The sequence below is a fragment of the Trichoderma aggressivum genome, assembly GCF_033847375.1.
Source record: "Trichoderma aggressivum f. europaeum strain CBS 100526 chromosome Unknown scaffold_035, whole genome shotgun sequence".
In the NCBI taxonomy this organism is placed as follows: Eukaryota; Fungi; Ascomycota; class Sordariomycetes; order Hypocreales; family Hypocreaceae; genus Trichoderma; species Trichoderma aggressivum.
Genome location: NW_026946401.1, coordinates 303,953 through 321,188, shown reverse-complemented (window position 1 = coordinate 321,188; position 17,236 = coordinate 303,953). Strand labels below are relative to the sequence as shown.

At 52.0% G+C, this 17,236-nt stretch overlaps 6 protein-coding genes across 6 annotated transcripts; 1 reads left to right on the top strand and 5 right to left on the bottom strand.

Annotated features, from left to right (window-relative positions):
* Positions 1–218: 218 nt before the first annotated feature.
* Triagg1_7763 (uncharacterized protein) lies at positions 219–1,777 on the bottom strand (the record flags this gene model as incomplete). The annotated part of the gene is made up of 3 exons (XM_062902534.1): positions 219–304; positions 357–1,606; positions 1,698–1,777. The coding sequence occupies 3 exons, from the start codon at positions 1,775–1,777 to the stop codon at positions 219–221; spliced, it is 1,416 nt and encodes a 471-aa protein (XP_062753349.1).
* A 1,909-nt stretch (positions 1,778–3,686) lies between these two features.
* On the bottom strand, positions 3,687–4,184 carry Triagg1_7762 (uncharacterized protein; the record flags this gene model as incomplete). The annotated part of the gene is made up of 1 exon (XM_062902533.1): positions 3,687–4,184. One exon carries the CDS (start codon positions 4,182–4,184, stop codon positions 3,687–3,689), a length of 498 nt encoding a protein of 165 aa, XP_062753348.1.
* Positions 4,185–9,196: 5,012 nt separating this feature from the next.
* Positions 9,197–10,267, bottom strand: Triagg1_7761 (uncharacterized protein; the record flags this gene model as incomplete). The annotated part of the gene is made up of 2 exons (XM_062902532.1): positions 9,197–9,964; positions 10,019–10,267. The coding sequence occupies 2 exons, from the start codon at positions 10,265–10,267 to the stop codon at positions 9,197–9,199; spliced, it is 1,017 nt and encodes a 338-aa protein (XP_062753347.1).
* Positions 10,268–10,850: 583 nt separating this feature from the next.
* Triagg1_7760 (uncharacterized protein) lies at positions 10,851–11,726 on the top strand (the record flags this gene model as incomplete). The annotated part of the gene is made up of 3 exons (XM_062902531.1): positions 10,851–10,933; positions 11,296–11,543; positions 11,647–11,726. The coding sequence occupies 3 exons, from the start codon at positions 10,851–10,853 to the stop codon at positions 11,724–11,726; spliced, it is 411 nt and encodes a 136-aa protein (XP_062753346.1).
* A 731-nt stretch (positions 11,727–12,457) lies between these two features.
* Triagg1_7759 (uncharacterized protein) lies at positions 12,458–14,081 on the bottom strand (the record flags this gene model as incomplete). The annotated part of the gene is made up of 2 exons (XM_062902530.1): positions 12,458–13,849; positions 13,998–14,081. The coding sequence occupies 2 exons, from the start codon at positions 14,079–14,081 to the stop codon at positions 12,458–12,460; spliced, it is 1,476 nt and encodes a 491-aa protein (XP_062753345.1).
* A 920-nt stretch (positions 14,082–15,001) lies between these two features.
* Positions 15,002–15,736, bottom strand: Triagg1_7758 (uncharacterized protein; the record flags this gene model as incomplete). Its single annotated transcript, XM_062902529.1, has 1 exon — positions 15,002–15,736. One exon carries the CDS (start codon positions 15,734–15,736, stop codon positions 15,002–15,004), a length of 735 nt encoding a protein of 244 aa, XP_062753344.1.
* Between the last annotated feature and the right edge of the window lie 1,500 nt (positions 15,737–17,236).

Here is a 17,236-nt window from a genome sequence, read left to right as displayed (position 1 = left end):
CGAAAAGTCATCAGTGCCAAATGTGAGATTGTCCAGCAACGATGGCTTTCCCAGCGCAAAATTGATGTCTTTTTCACGTTTTGGTCAGTTGATCCAAGCCAACAAGCAATTAGCAAGGGTTGGTGTATGATGGGTGAAAAGGACCCAATCACCAACCAATTCGCAGACACCTAAAAACAGGCTCATGTAATTATTTTATACATTATTCAATCATGTCGTTAATTTGCCCCCAAGGTGTCATCACCTGTCTCTGCGTTTGTCTCCATCTCTATCCCTCCTATCGTGACGATTGCCATCCCTTGACCTAAACTGTCTATCACGTTCATCGTCCCTGTTTCCTCGATGAGGGCTCCTACTCCGGTTTCGGTACTGCCGCCCATTGTCTCGATCTAAAGGTCGCTTATTAGGTCGATCATCGTTTCTACGGTCGTATCGACCATCATTCCTTCGGTCAGGCCCGTCATCGTTTCCTCGGTCAGGTCCGTCATCGTTTCTCCGGCCGTTGGAGCCTCGGTCATGTCTCCCCTTCATCTCCTCCTTGCTGTACACCATGTTGTAATTCTTCCCGGAGCTCCTCTCATCCTCTTCTCGGTACTGCCGCCGCTTTTCGAGTTCCTGCACGCCGCCCCATCCACCTCGCACCCTCGCCCTGCGTTTGTTATTCGTGTCTTGCCTCCACACGTCGCTGAGCTTGCTGACGCTCTGTGAAAAGTCGACATGGATTCGCCGGTCGTCGATGAGGACGTCTTGCATTTTGGTATATGCCACTTCACACGATGCCTTGTCTTCGTATTCGATAAAAGCGTACTGTAGGCTGTCGCCCGTCTTTTGGTCTCGAATCACCTCGCAGCTCAGAATCTTGCCAAATCGGCCAAAGATGAGCTCCAGGTCTTCGTCTTGTGTGACGGGGTTCAGTTTGCAGACAAACAAGACGTTTTCCGGCGGCTTCACCTCGGCAAAGGGGAGGTCGCCCATGAGCTCGAGTGTCAAAGCCTGTGCCCTAGCATCTCTCTCCCGCCTTCTCCTTTCCAGCTCTTCCTCATCTACATCATCGTTCTCGTGGAGTTCTTCTTCATTGGCGATTCGCACTGTCCGTAGTTGTTCGTCTGACGGTGGAGGGCTAGAGCTGGGTTCTCTCAGGCCTGGAGGATCGGGATAAGGGTCATCCAGGATGACTGTGTGTTTGATTCGGATATCGACAAACGGGTATCCCTTGTCGTCAACCATGGCCTCGTTGATCTTCTCCAAGGAGTCAAAGCCCTCCACAACCTTGCCAAAAATGGCGGCCTTGCTGTCGAGGAAATCCGTCTCTTCGCCCAGGGTGATGATGAACTGGGATGCCGCCACCCGCGTGTCTGGGTCCGAGGCCAGCGGAACCGTCGCCATGCTCACAGTGCCTCGCTCTAGATGCTTCAGTTTGGGGTGAAAGGGAGCTGTGAATGTGCGCTTTGACGGATCGCCCGACAGGTGCCCCCATATTGAGCAGCCTCCATCGGATTGTTTGGCGAGAGGCCCGAGAGGATCGCCGGCCTGGAAGGAGAAGTTCTTTTGGACGGAGTGGATGGGAGAGAAGTTGTAGTATTTGACTTTGCAGAGCTTCAAAAAGCTGTACGGATGGTCAGCAGCCGGTTGAACAAAAGGCAATACGAGAGAAGAGAAGAGACAAGATAAAGAGAAGAGAATAGAAGGGAGCTTACTTTTCGCACAGCTTGGGAGAGTGATCGATGAGCAGGTCAATGACAATGTCGCCGACGGTGGTTTCTAACAAGACCGACATGGCGGTGAAATTGAGTCTCGAGATTCGAGATCAAAACGATGAGACGCGGATTTGATTTGATTTGCTTTGATTCGTTTTGCTTTGCAGCCGCGTTTTGTCTTGTCTGACGCGCGAGGCTGCGATTCGATGGATGGATGAATGACAATTTGAGTGGAGAAGTCATGACAAGGATGATGGCCTGTGGTTGATTACGTAATGCGGGTGATGCTCAAGGTCGAAGACACCCGTGATGCCATAAAACACCACAGCAAGAGAGTACCTGATGAAGTGAAGCTTTGAGAAAGAAAACTTGATGAGTAATTTAATCGATTGCTTCCAGTCAACTTCATAAAAGCCGATTGTAAGCGTCTACTCGGTAGTACACTGGCTCTGATGCATCTGAGTTGTGCATGCTTTACACGGTACAACCTGGTATCACATGCATCGATCATGATACAAATTGCATGCAATACAGTCAAGACTCAAGAAGCAGCCTCAAAATTATGCTCAGAGGCTTTATCCAACCCTACACTCCTCCTTACTCCGTTATTCCCTCCCCTCTCATCCAACCTCAAGCATCTCAGTCAACCTGATACCGCAGCGCCGCTCGCCTATCCCCGAGCTTGTCGCCAATTTGCAGGGCTGCCGTTTCAGTCGCAGTCCATGCACGCATCCAATCCCGTCGCAGGTGGCAATTTTGCGTTGTACAGGTTTTACAAACATTCCTACGGAGGATTTTACTGACGCATGCATACAGAATTCGACGCATCACTTTTCTTTTACGAGGCGAGTGGCGTGGTGTAGGTGTAGGTGTAGGTGTAGTGGTGTCTTGATATATATTCCGTAATACTCATTGGACTTGTACTTGCACTAATGCAGATGGCAGTCTAGATGCATTTTGAAACTTGAAACTCAACAATATTGATGAATTGTGACTGTCTTGACAGCCTAGACTATGTTGCTTGCTTGCTCGCTAGTGAGCTACGATAAAACACCAGACAAAACAAAAGACAGAAATCCCAGACTCTGAAAAACAAAACCCTCAGATGCTATGTGGAATACATGTATATAAATATATCAATCAACAGCAAGCTCGCTTCCCAATTTTAAGTGATGCCCCCTCCAACACATTCCTGTAAAAACCGCCGATCCACAGCAGACAAAGTGAAAGATACCTAGACAATAAACACTATAAGATGACAAGAGAGAAGAACAAGACAAAACAAAACAAAAGGTCGGGTATGTTATGTACATCAAAACAAGAAACGGCTTTCATGTACAATTTTTGAGATGAAGAAATAATATAATTGCGCGCACGCAATGCGATGCCAGAAAAACGGGATGAAATAGTTTTGTTTTGCATCATGCAACAAAAACAGGGCAGTCAGCCGCATCATGCCCAAATCGGGTAGGTGGGTGGGCGGAATTCTCCGTAGATGAAAAGGAAATTTCGAGGCAGAGATAAGAAAACAAAATGAATGTCCCCAATTTTGCGCACTTTTTTGTATTCCCCTATCAGTCATGGAAGAAAAAAAAAGAAAAAAGAAAAAGAAAAAAAAAAGTCCCATTTTGTGGAATGGTGTCAGCTCTCCACTTGAGCCTGTGGTATCTTTTGTTTTTCCCCCCAAACACAAAGAGAAAAAAAAAATGAAGAGAAAAAATTGGTTGTGCCGTGTCAAAACGGTTCCATTGGTATAGTATAAAGGCTAGTGTGACAGCCCGTTGGTGGGATTAGAATTAAGAGTATTGCAGATCGGAAAGGAGTGACTTGATGTGATGTTTTGTTGATGATGAAGATGGCGGATCGTCGGCGGGTCCCATCAAGATTCATGTTTCTGGCGTCATCAGCCACTCCACAAACGGCTGCGTAATGATGTTCTCATTGCCGTGTTATCGACGATGTCAAGTCTCATGGGTTTCTCCGACTCCTTCACTCCCGGCTTGGGGAGCTTCGCCTCCGCCGCCCCGACCGCAGTTCCTTCTCCGTCTCCATCAGCCGGGCCTGAGCCCACATGCGCGTCGTCATGTCGTTGCGGACGGCATCGCAGTTGAGCAGCTCCGTCAAGGCCCGCTTGATGCTCTCGTTGACGTCAAAGAGCCGCTGCTCCTCGGCGGAAATCTGGTAGATGGTCTCTTCGTCGACGATGGTGTCGAGCTGGTCCTCCCAGCCGTTCTGGCGCGGCTGTCTGGACCCCCGGCGCGGGCCTCCGGATCGCGAGTGGCGCCGTTGTGAGGTGAGGATGGAGGAGCGGACGGGCGACGTGCTGGGCGACGAGATGGTGGACAGGGTGCCGGTCGAGGCCGTTCGCGGGCGGATCTGCTCGAGGTTGTTGCAGAGCTGCTCGTGCTGCTGCTGCAGATGCAGATACTTTTGCAAAGTAAAGGCGTAGTTGTGATAGCTCTCAAAGTCCATGTCCATGGTGAACATTTGAATGTGTGCGAATGTACTTTTGTGTGTACTTGGATGATATTGTTGTAGGGTGTCGGTTTGGCGGGTTTGTTGCTTTCAACTTTCAACGTGCTTCTCTCTTCAGCGGCTGCAGCGATATGATCGAGGTATTGCTCTTGTTCCCAGCTGTGACGAAACCATCGGACACACGAAAGAAATAAAAATGAATCGGTTTCCACTCTGCGCAGCAGGTGATGAAGAAGAGAACAATGGGTGAACGTAAAAGAGATAGGGTCGAGATCACAAGGGTTCGGACCGTTTGGCGATGATAGGAATAGAAACTCGATGGAGTTCTCGCTTCGTAATAATAGAAGTGATGGGAAAGTGGTTTGTGTGCAGAACGTTGGAACCTTGCCTTCCGGGTCTGGCCAGGGGGTGGTCGAGGACGGATATTAAAGGTGCGACGAAGCAAGACCTTCTGTTGATTCTAGGGCAGGGAAATAGATTGCCTCTTTTGCGCAAGCGTAAAGTTCCGCCGCCGGTAGATGTGTGTGTGTGTGTGTGTATGTGTAGTTTCTTTTTTGTGGGATATATTCGAGCGCGGGCCAACGGGAACCACAAAAGGTCGATGGCAAGGGGGGGATTTGCTCTATACAAATAGGACGAGGGTGATGGAAGACTGACGTCGAGAAGGCCAGGTCAGGTCTAAAAGCACCGGGGGGTTGGCGTGATGATTCTGCTCCGTAAGTGTTGCAAGCATCCGATGCAAGAGGCGGCGGCTCCCAGGAGAAGGTGGACCGACGGTAGTGGGCAATCCAAGTGGGAACAGGCCGGTTTACTTTTTGTCGCAGCGACTAACAAAGGCCACTCACAAGATTGCCCCGGCTAATGAGGGTGTGGAGCAAGAAATAAGGCACGGAGTATCGATAAAATGAAGCGGGAATAGTGTAGCATGGGATGGATGGGAGGGCTGATGAGCTAGTAATATACTCACCTCGTACTTGGGGACTTGAGGGAGGAGGGAGGGGGAGGAGGCAACAAACGGTCAATGGCACTACGTCTACGTGTACAGGACTCCGTATGGTCTTTTTTTCTTTCTTTTTTTCTGACAAGTTACCGCAGGGCTTGCATATGTCGAATCAATGATCCGGTCCAGCTGGCGGTCCCACGACGCAGAGCAAAAGCTTACTTCGCCTAGCCCCAAGACGACGTCGCAATCGCTCGGCAGCATGAGCATGGGTACGACTTACAAGGGCAGCTCCCGCCAGCCAATGGCAACGGCGGCCAGAGCTTCGTGAAGGCGAAGCTGAGGAAGGGGGTTGCTTCGGATGCTTTCTGGTCTAGATCCTTCCTGGGCTGGTCCGACCTCTAGCTTGCTGCGCCGGGGCCTGACAATCTACTCTGCCGTAGCATTTGGGCGCCAAAGGGGGCCAAGGGGAGGGGAAACAAGTGATGTGCAATATGCAAGAACTCTCTCTTCTTCTTCAGACGGTGTAGTAGCTTGCTTTAAGGTTCAATGGGAGGCAAACCACAGCCTACACGTACACGGCGCCGTTCCGCCCAATGGCAGCTCGGCGGGTGGCGAAGGCGGCTTCTGTCTTGCTCCAGTTTCTTGGCCGGCAAGACCTGGATACGAGAGGGGGGAGGCCCTACGCCTTACCTTGCCTTGGCTGCGGGCGAGTTGGACGATGGCGCTGCTGCACGTTGCTATGCTTGTTCTTGCGCTTGCTCCTCGGGGCTGGTGGTGGGCCTGAGGAGCCCGTCTTCGAACCAACAGGGGTCTCCGTTTTTTTGATTAATTCTGGGTAATCTTGCCATCACGCTTGGTTTTGTTGCGTGCTTTTTTCACTGCTGCTTCTGCGGTTGAGTAACCAAAGGGGGAGGGCAGTTAATATCAAACCCGTGCAGCCGTCACCGCATCGTCCAGAGAGCGGCTCGGGGGGTTTCGTCTTTTGAATCAAAACTCGACTCGCCCGTGGTCACGAGGCCCGCGTCCTTTTGAATCCCCAATACTATTTAGTGGTATACATACAACATATGCATATGCCATGCAACAATGCAATGGCCGCTGGAGACGGCGCGTGGAGTGGCTGTTTTGGCGGTACCCGGCCGCGCCCTTGAACTGGCACAGCACAGTCGGCGTTGCTACGCGACACGGAGTTGCGCCATGCACACTGGCCTTGAACCTGCGTGTGTGAGTGTGAGCAAAAAGCAACAGCTGAATCAATTGGGCTCGGCTGGATGCTGTAATTTGCGCCAGAGATAACGAAGCGCCCTGAGCCGCTTTCCTTGACATGTAACCACCCCCCCTTGTGAGCTTGACAGAGCACGCCAATGAAGCCCAAGATAACGGCAGCCCGTAGCAGTAAAATTGACTGGCTGTCAGTGGCCCGCGGTTATCTGGCGCATCTTCCCAACAGTCATTCCCGTATCTTTGATCTGTACCTACGATGCGGTACAGGTACGGAGTACAGCTTCGGAGTAATACAGCTCATGGCGGGAAGAGATAAGCCTCAGCTACGGAGCACTGCTCCGTGTGTTATTGGTCATCTCCGGATGTACTCGCAGCTGTTCTAGACACTGATCAGCCATTCAGTGTTACAGAGACCTTCTATTTTTGCCTCGTGATCCGCACTGATCGACGGTACTCGTACATGTCATTCGGGGGAGAAGAGAGAAAAAATTGCGGCTATCAAAAGCCACCCCTGACCATCATTTCCACAAGCCAGAGCCGATCACTGGGTAACAACCCAAACGGTGGCAAGATTTGCAAACAGAAAAGGAAAGAAGGAGAAACGCCCAATGGACGGAGCACGAGGTACGCGGAAGGAAGTTGCAGTTAATCTATTTTCAACGCCTAGAACGCGAATCCAGGTGTAAAAGCATTAGGCAGCGAGCAGAGTAGCATCCAATGTGCATGTAATCCAGCAACTCCGGCGATGGCTCTGGCCGGCTTCAATCTTCACAGTGTCGCATGCAGATGCTGGTAGCGACAGAATCCTACCTTGGCCTCAGCCCACCCCGAGCTCAAAAGAATGCCCAAAGCTGTGTCTGTGTGCCGTCTTTGTACGTAACTTGGGATATTGTACATATGTACGAGTAACAACTACATACCTACGCGAGGTGCATTTACCTTCACGGGACCATCGGCTAGTGATCCGCACAAGGACAAGAAAACCGCTCTTTTTCTCACGACTCCGGCGTTGCAATGCATCGTCCCCGATCAATGGGCCACCCGGGCGGACAAGGGGGGCGGTTCAAAGATCCCGAGAAGCAACAAAGGCCCTGCCGTCAAAGGCTCACCATCTCGTTACTTCGTGCATGTAACGAGTAAGAATACATGTACACACACACATCGTTCAAAAGTGCGGTGTCCAGCCCCCAAGCTTTGCTAGTGGTCACGTTCATCAGAGACTCTGTGACGCCTCTGCCGATCAGCGATCATCTCTTGCCAACGTGGGCTCGCTAAAGCATCAGACTGTTCACCAACAAAAAGCAAAACGCAGCGTCGACCGCCTCTTTTTCCTTTCTAGCTTTTTCTCTCCTCTTCATCCCTGCGTTGCGGAGACTCAGTCACATTTCACAGCAACCGAAGGACAGACAAACAGAAATAGAGAAAAAAAAAAAACGAATCAAATTGCTCATGAGGTGGAGCTTTGGAAACCTGCAGGATGCTGCACCTCTACGGAGCACCTTTGCATGTACTCCGTGCCAGCTCTGTGCTCCGTCCGGTGAACTAGCTTCTGTCTTAGTTTTCCTTGCCAGCCCTTCTACTGTACCAAACATCGTCGACTTCCGAACCGGGGTGTTATGGAGGCTGCAACTCTACACGGTGACCAATCTTTTCCTCTCCAAGTCAGCCGGCGCGTTACTTCCTCCCCGCTCATGCAAACTTGTGCTTCGTACGCGCAAGCTACGGAATAGGTATCACTCGAAGTTCTCTCGGCTGAAGTGTTGCAACCTGCAAAGAGACCCAAGCCAAGCCAAAGGATGACAAAGAGTATACGAGTAGCTTCATAGGCCGCTCGGCGTCGGCAGCCGGCTCAGGGCTTCGGTTTGATCCCATTTGCCCGTCATCCTCGGTGGCTTTTTCTCTCCCCCGCAGCTGCAACCTCCTCTCGCCCGCTTCCAAGCCGTGTAAATGTCCCCTACTCGTACATGCAGACATGTAGGTTTCAATGTCTCGAGTGATAAACCATGCCACAGTCGTAAGACTGCGTGCCGCTTACATATTTTCCCCCTTGTGTCTCCGGCTCCTACCGCACAGACACTGTAGCCGGGATGAATCGATACTCGTAGCCCTCCCCCGGCTATGTCTGACTTCCCCAGACTTTGGTGTCTTGTCCATGACTTCATCCTGCGGGAGAGAAGCTGCATGTTGGAGGGAGGAAAACTCCGGCCGGGCCAGGGTCTAGACTCCCAACAGACAAAACATGGGGAGATGGTCACGCCGTTTACGTGACGTCAACAATCGGGGAGCATCGTATCGAGCATCCGTGCTGTATTTGATGCGCGTACGAAGGGGAAAACACTGGCAATGCAGGCATCCGAACAGCTGCGGCTGGAGTATATCGAAATGCCTCATCAATTTGTCGTCAGAGGTGCCTGCCGAGAACCATATTGGCAAAGCCACAAAAGACTTTGGAAACAAAACAAGCCAGTGACCTTGTGGCTTGACCCCCAAGCGCCATCAAGATGATCCTGTCCCTGGTGCCATACTGTATGTGTAGCCTGGCGCCATCGCCATGCAGCTCGCTTGGGGCTACCCTAAAGCTTGCAGTAACACTCGTGGACGCCGCATTATTTCACCCTGTCATCAGCGGGTAAGCTAGAGTTCCCAGAGGCCTTCTCTGGAGATATGCCATTATCAGCCTCTTTGGTAATGGGTTGGGTTGTGAGGTAATTCGGTTTGAGTCTCTTCATGCACTCAGAACATACTCACACGTTTCGTCCAAGTCTTACATGGAAATATCCTAGATATTGAACCAGACATCTAAGAAGCCGCAAAGTGAATCATGTTGGAATTGAGATGATTGAATTGAGACTCCGTGTCATAATTTAGACACTCTACAGATTCTAATAGCGACCTGATCGTTATAAAATGGTCCTTCTTGTTGGTCACGCGACGGAATCTCAAACGAGACATCTTCCACCTTCAGTCCCTCGTCGCGGCACTTTACCAAAAACACTTGAAACGTTTCCAGGTTACGCTGCGTCGCTGCAATGATGACCTCAACGTGAGGATACAGGCCAAAGAGTTCCAAAAGCGTGCTGACAAGGGCTGGGATTATACTTGGGTCGTATGTGATGTCGGCCCCGAGCACAACATCCAACGGACGGCCGCCGTTCCACCGCTCTTCTTCGGTTCCTACCAGTGCATACCCCCACTTGAGATCCATGGGACGTATTGCATCTGAGCCCTCGAGTTGATTCAGAAAGAGGTTCTCAGGGAGATTGTTGATGACGTCGTCGGATCCATCTGATGCTATGACATGTGTTGACCCCAAGTGCTTGATGCACAGAATGGCGAGATAACCGGTCCCGGTCCCCAGCTCCAGCACTCGCTTTCCCGAGACAAGGCTGGGATCCCGACAGAGAAGCTGTCCCAGGTGAAGCGCCGCCTCCCATGTCCTCAACCCCGTAGTGCCGCCGGCGGCGACGAGAGAACGGTTCTCAAACAGGTTGATGCGAGCCTCGTGACTTGGCAACGATGCGAGATGATAGACAACACGGCACTTTTGCTGCACGGCATCATCCTCGCTGGGGGCCGGAGTGGAGAATAAGACAGAGAGGGAGGACATGAGGCCATCGGACACTCCCTGCTCTCGGTCAGAAAAAGCCGTCTTGACAGCTGCAAGGGTCGCACAACTTACATGTTCATCCCAGTCGTCTATGCTGGCCTCAATGCGGGAGACTAGCTCCTTGAGCACTCTCACCTGGTACCTCAACGGAGGAGGGCCTCCGGGGAGAGAATCGTCTGCAAAGAGTCTCTGATAGATGACGTCTTGAACCTCGGGGAGTCTGATGGTTTGAGGCTCGGGATAGTCCAAGCTGTGCTCCAATTGGAGATACTGGTGACAGAAGCGGTCGACTTGCTTCCGCACCGAGGCTTCCATGGCCATGATTCAGTATATGAAGATGCACATGTACACACACGCATATATGGAATACGGGAACAGCATATGACTAATATGGGAAGAAGAAGTATTTCTCAATGCCCTGCTTGTTCATCACATTTTTGCTGGATTTGCTGCTCTGCAGTTGCTCCATGACGATCTGCCCGCAGCCAGCGCTACAGCATGTAAAAACGGTGGAGAGAGTAAATCCTAGGCATTTCATTGGATGGGATGAGCGGGGACCATCCGGCGACAAAAATAGCAGCTTTCAGCCCGGTCCAGCAACCGAATATTACCCTGCACGTGACGGCGCACATGCTCATGCTCATGCACTTCCCACTCCCACTTTTGCTGTGAAAATTGTTGGTTTGTGCTTGCTGACATAACACACGCCCGCGCACAAACCCCTGCGTTTTTCCCTTAGGGTTTGGGACCCAGGCTAAGCGACACGACTTGCTGCTTCGGAATTTTCGCTGCCCCGGTTTTTACTTTTGCGGCGAGCCCTTTCTCCCACGACCGACCACGACGCCAAACCGCCGAGTCTCTCCTTCGTTACTCTCTCAGAGACAAGCAGCACAACACCGCAACCATGGCGGATAACGACGCTCCCGTTACCCTGCGAACTCGCAAGTTCATCCGCAACCCCCTGCTTGGCCGCAAGCAGATGGTGGTGTGAGTTGGAATCCCTCCTCCCCGTGTCGCCAGATTCGAATTCGCCCTCGTCAGATCCCTATCCAATGAGCAAAACGTCCATCGAAATATCCGGCCTTTTCTTTCAGTGCGGAGAGGAGAGGGGAGAGAAGAAACTGCTCTTTACTCTCCTGCTGTCTGTTGGATCTTTCTCCATCATTGCTATGCACACAAAACATTCGCCTGCAAGAATTGGCATGACGTTTCGATTGAGTTTTGGATAGTGGATTCACGAGGCGAATGGGAAGAATTAAAGGCCGACACTACACTACACAACCCAATCACACGGGCTGCGAAAAAAACAAGATTCATGGGCTGATCTCTTTCTCTTCAATGCAATATAGTGACATCCTCCACCCCGGCCGTGCCAACATCTCCAAGACTGAGCTCAGCGAGAAGCTCGCCAGCCTGTACAAGGCCCAGAAGGAGCAGGTCCAGGTCTTTGGCCTGCGCACCCAGTTCGGTGGCGGCAAGACCACCGGCTTCGCCCTCATCTACGACTCCCCCGAGGCTCTGAAGAAGTTCGAGCCCAAGTACCGCCTGATCCGGGTCGGACTCGCTACCAAGCCCGAGCGTGCCAGCAGACAGCAGCGTACGTTGAAAACCATCATTGGCAGCGAAGCATGCTGTTTACCGCGTGTTGTTTGTGTGTGTGTGATCTTTGTTTGACTGACTTGAAATGTGTGGGAATACAGGCAAGCAGCGCAAGAACCGACAGAAGACCCTGCGCGGAACCGCAAAGGTCAAGGGCGCCAAGGCGAAGAAGGAGAAATAAACGCAACGCTCTCGATCTTGTTGCTTGCTGGTGCTGGTGGGAAGGTTGCGGCGTGGCGCTGTGGTACTGGGTTGGGCATTCTGTTGCGCACCTGCGAGTGCTGCGGACTTTTTCTCTCTCTCTCGGCATGCAAAGAAAACAAAATTTGTCTCTGTCGATGAACCTCTAGAAACGGCTGGGAAGAGGGGAGTGATGGCTCGGCCCCTCCCCAGGGTTGTGTGCCTTCGATACACTAGCATGAAATCAACGGTGTTTTCGGGTTTCGGTCCAAATATGCGTCTCTCTTTTGTTTTGGAGGTTTCGGAACACATGGTTCACGCACCTCCACGTGCTGGATGAAGTGTCATTTTCTGTTTGTGTCATGATGGTCCGATTCCCAAGAAAATTCGGTGATGATCAGTGGGCAATTCAATGAAGAAAGAAGAGAAAAAATCCCTGTTATTGAACGATGTTCTGGATTGTGGTCGTAGCACTTGTCTTTCCCATCATGCCTCTCCTCCTTGATGCTACCCAAGTTGTCTAATACTGCTAGGTATCTACCTTAGTATTATCATTTGTAGTGCGAGAAACGACAGCTTCGCAGAATACAACGTCGGTGCAGGCTCACCACAAATCATGAATCAACCCTATTCCAGATTACAAAACGCTACAAACTAGGAATCAATCTTCAAACTAAATTACAAGACGCCAGAGAATTCATCCAAGATCTACGAATATGCCAATTGTCACTTTCAGTTACCAGTGGCCCCGTGGAAGCGCAGGGACCTAAATGACCAAGTCACAAACACAAACGAAACGGCAGCCAGGCCAGCAAAGATGAAGTAGACCCAGCCAGCGCCACCGAGCCATGTGTTGAGGGCCTTGTTGATGATGGGGAAGAATTGGGCCACCAGGAACGTCGCCACATAGTTGGCTCCCAGGCACCAGCTCTGCGTCGCGCCAACAGCTTCCTGACCGACGAGCTCCGAGGCCAGGATAAAGGGCACAGGACCCAAACCCACGGCGAAGAAGCCGACAAAGAAGAGCACGGCAAAGGCAGACGCAATCTTGAAGCCAAAGACGATGGACAGGGCTAGAACGAGAGCGCTGCTGCCCTGGCCCACGACGGACATGATCAGACAAGTCTTGCGTCCCAGTCGGTCTGGCAAGGGCGAACATGCGATGGTCGTGACAAGGTTGACTACCGAGACCAAGATGCTGAGGAGAGCAGAGGAGATCGGCAGAAGATCGGCGAGGAGCGAGACAGAGTACATGATGACGGAGTTGATACCGCAGAACTGCTGCACAAACATGATGCCGACCAGGGCAACGATGACGGGCCGGGTGCTGGGATCTTTGGCGACTTGTAAGAAGCCGAGGTGAACGGGTTCGTTCTTTGCCAATGTGGCATTGGGCGGAGGGATCTCGTCGGCGTTTTGAGCGAGAAGGCCTTCCTCTTCTCCGGCACCTGATCCATCCCGGCCCCAGTCCTCGCTCTCCTCCCTAATGTCAACTGCATGGCCGCGGATCCTCTGCAGCGTCTTCTTCGCACCGGCCACGTCGTCGTGCGCGGCGAGCCAGGCTGGGCTTTCGGGGATGATGAGCAGCCCAATGCCCTGTGCAGCGGCGATCAAGGCTCCGATGCCGAGGTTCCACCTCCATGCGCTTCCGTAGCTCAGGAAGAAGCCCAGCGTCTGCGTAATGAGTATGCCGATGTTGATGGAGATCTGGGTCATGAAGCCGAAGAAGCCTCTCCGATCAGGCGGGCAGACCTCGCTAATGTACAGAGGAACGATGACGGTCGAGGCTCCAGCCCCGATGCCGGACAGGAAGCGGCCAGTCGCCATGACGAAGACGCTGTTGGCAGTGGTCTCGACGACGGAGCCGACGATGAAGAGGAGAGCCGTCACACGCATGGCGAGCAGGCGGCCGCGGCGGGAGGAGAATGGCCCAGCGGCGAGAGCACCGATGAGGCCTCCGACGGTGAAGATGGAGGAGACGGTGGCAAAGGCCGCCTCGTCCATGGGGATGCAGTCGCCGGCGGCATCATCGTGGACGGAGGTGACGAAGCGGGCGAGACGAGCGAGGACTGAGACGGACTTTCGGTGGCAGGTTATGACATCTTGGGGGGCGTTGAGCTCGGCCTATGAGAGAGAGATGAGTTGGCAAGTTTGAAGACGGGTAGATGCTCAGGATCAAGTCTGCAGCTTGAAAATGAAGCTTGGATTGAAGCTCGACGGAGTGACGAGCAAAGCGGTGAATGGAGGGGAGATGGATTGTGAAACGACGCACCAAGTGGAAGCCAAACTGGAGAGACCCGAGAGTCGAGATTGCGATAAGGATGATGAGATACGCGGTGACTCCTTGGCCCGCCATCGTCGCGGATGGTTAGGAGCTGGGAGCTGGTTTGGTGATGGGAAGAATGAAGCTGTCGCGACTCGAGTTCCGACGATCAGCTGCCCTAATGCTGCTAGGCGCTGTCGTTTTAGTGGTGGGGGGAGGGAAAGCCTCCTGTTGGTTGGTGGGTTCCAGGGGGGTTGGGCCACGTTTTCCCCCCTAGCTTAGGGGTATCAACTTATAGATATGTTACGGGTAAAGCTCGTGAAGTTGATGCTTGACAACTTCAGTTTTTTTTTTGGACGAGATGGAGGAATTCATTGTCAGCGTTATATAGATGTTGTTATCTGATGGCTGAGAGTAATATCGATTTGTTCCATCTCTTTGTAATGGTTGACTGCACAATGTCGATATCTTGTACCACCATCGTGACCATGATGCCATCCATACGACACCTACCCTATATGAAACTGGCCAATATCGAGGAACCCCCATCATGTGATGACTCTACTGTTCCATTGCAGCAAAGTGCTGGCAATGAACACAGAATCCATGCCCGTCTTATCAATGGGGTAATTTGGAAAAGCCATTGGTTCAGAATGACGATTCGGTTTCACTAAAGCTTGGTTCAAAAGACATGCAGTATAACCACTGCACTTTCATCAGATAAGGGTCTAAGACATGGAAGTTTAGGGCAATATGCATAATGTTCTCATCTTATATCAAGTTTATTGGTATTCTGCCAATGCATCTCAACACGTCAAGGTATCTCAAGTACTGAAATCTATTTTCATCATCATGTACTTTTCTCAACGCCCAGCATCGAAGCCTTGAAACCCTCCACAATGTCATGTACCAAGATGTGTAAATCCGGTACACTTGTCACAAAACCATCCATTCATTCTCTCAAGCGGCTACTCCCAATAAAAACAAAAAGGCAAAATAGTTAATCATCATCGTTACAGTCCTAAAAAGTCAAGAATCTGTTGCTCACCCAAATTCTTCAGCACCTTGCGTCCCTGAATGCAGTCCGCCTCGCAACGGGCCAGGATGCCCGCCTCCAAGATGCCCTCCTCAACCCACGCCTGGACCGCAGGATGCTCATACAGCCGGTCAATGTACTCTCCCGCGGGTCCAGCCAGCTGGATGCCAAACGTCTTGCACCGCGACGCAATCGGCGCGTAAAAGGCGTCCGCCGCGGAGAAGTCCTTGCCGGCGATCCAGGGGCCGCCAAACTTACTGATGCCCTCGTCCAAGAGCTCGGTGAGCCGGCCAATGTCCCGCTGCAGAGCCTCGCTCGGGGTGCCCAGCTCGATCCGCAGGGCCACGTTCATGGAGCACTCGTTGCGAATGGCCGGGAAGCCCGAGTGCATCTCGGCCGCGGCGCAGCGGGCAAAGGCTCGGGCGAGCTTGTCGCCGGGCCAGACGGCCGGGAAGTCCTCGGCGAGGTACTCTGCAATGGCGAGGGAGTCGTGGACGAGGGTCGTGCTGCCGTTGTCGCTGTCGTTGTCGACGAGGGTGGGCACCTTTGCCGAGGGCGAGAAGCTGAGATAGTCGCGGCGCTGTTGGGACAGGTCCTCCTGGAGGAAGTGAAGCTTCTCTTCAAAGGGGATGTCGAGGGCCTTGAAGAGCACCCAAGGCCGCATCGACCATGACGAGTAGCGCTTGTTGGCGATGTGGAGCGTGTAAGTCATCTTGAATGCTCGAGGTTTGGCTGTTGGTTGTCGGTTGTTGGTTGTCGATGGTCCTCTGTTGTCGATTGCGCCCTTTCTATGACTTGTGGCTTTCCCTCGGGCTTTCGATTTTGCAATCAAGGCAGCGTTATATAGCTGAAACTCAGAAGGCAGCGACAAGCTGAATGCTCTGTTGAATCACAAGCAATTGGACTCTCAATTCTCCGACTCAAGCTCCGAGTTTGATCAGAAAAAACGCCTTAGATTTGACCTTTGACACTACTCCAATTTTCAAGCCACCAATGCTTTGATAACTTGGCGCCCTGTGGCTTCCCTTCCAGCGACTAGCCCTGAGTCAACTTGTCTATATCGAATGGACAAGATTCTTCCCCACGGTCCGATCCGAGGCCGATAAAAAGCGATTATCTGAATCGCATTTCATTTCCTATTTGTGTTGCGAGAGTTTAGCACGTATTGGGACTGGGCTGAGAGGGACGCATTTGTAAGCGGTCCTTAGCCGAGGCGAGACGGCTTCATCTTTTCACGAGCCTTTGTCGTACTGTAGAGTCCATCTCCATGGTAATTAGTGCCTTTGAGCATTGAAGCGTGCATGGAGCTGCCAATCAAGCAGACGGGATCTCCAGAAGCTCATGTATGTGGCTAGTTCTCGTCGGCTGCTTCTCATCTTTCTTTATACAACGTTTGCATAGGCGCGTGATTGATCACCCGATAACCTCGGACTCGAGCCTCCAGTGTCGAAGGCGGCGGGCAATGCCCCGATTGGCGGCGGCGAGATGCGGCGAGATGCGGCCTAACAGCAACACAAACACACCATCTTTCTTGTTAGACACAGATCAAATTACCTAACTGGATAATGACAATGGCATCCCAGAGGGCGCCCTGCGGCAGCTCGACTCAAGTGTAGCTGACGGACTTGTTCCTCCGCCGATCCTCGGGCTGGACTATTATACCCTGCTTATACCCATTGCCATCGTCTCTCTTTGCAGCAGGATGGGAAAAGTTTTCCGCAGTTGGGAGAGCAGCACCACGTAACAATAGACGGCAAATGACTGTGACCGATCCACACCACGACTTAGCCGCGCCTTACCATCGACCACCTTACCCTAGTAGGCATGTACTCGTAGGTGATGGCTCTTGCGGGAGACCTTTTCTGTAGTTGATTTGAAATCCAGATTCTCCTTTTAGATTGGAGAGCCAGTTGCTTTTCCGGCAGTCAAGTTGTCACGAGTATAAGCGCTCTGCTAAGCGTTGACAACTCTGTGTTGTAACAGTAACATGGCTTACGTTTCAGATCCTTGATTGTCTCGCTAAATTGTGTACATACGGTAGCTGCTTACCTTCCAGGTAACTGATATTGGAAAACAGTGGACAGACCCACTGACGCATGTTGCGAGGTTAGTACATGTACTAAGGCATGTACGCAATATAACCCGTGCATCAAGCTCAAGTATAGTATCCAGCTTTTCGGGTGGGAAAAATTGGACCAGCGGACGTGGAAGG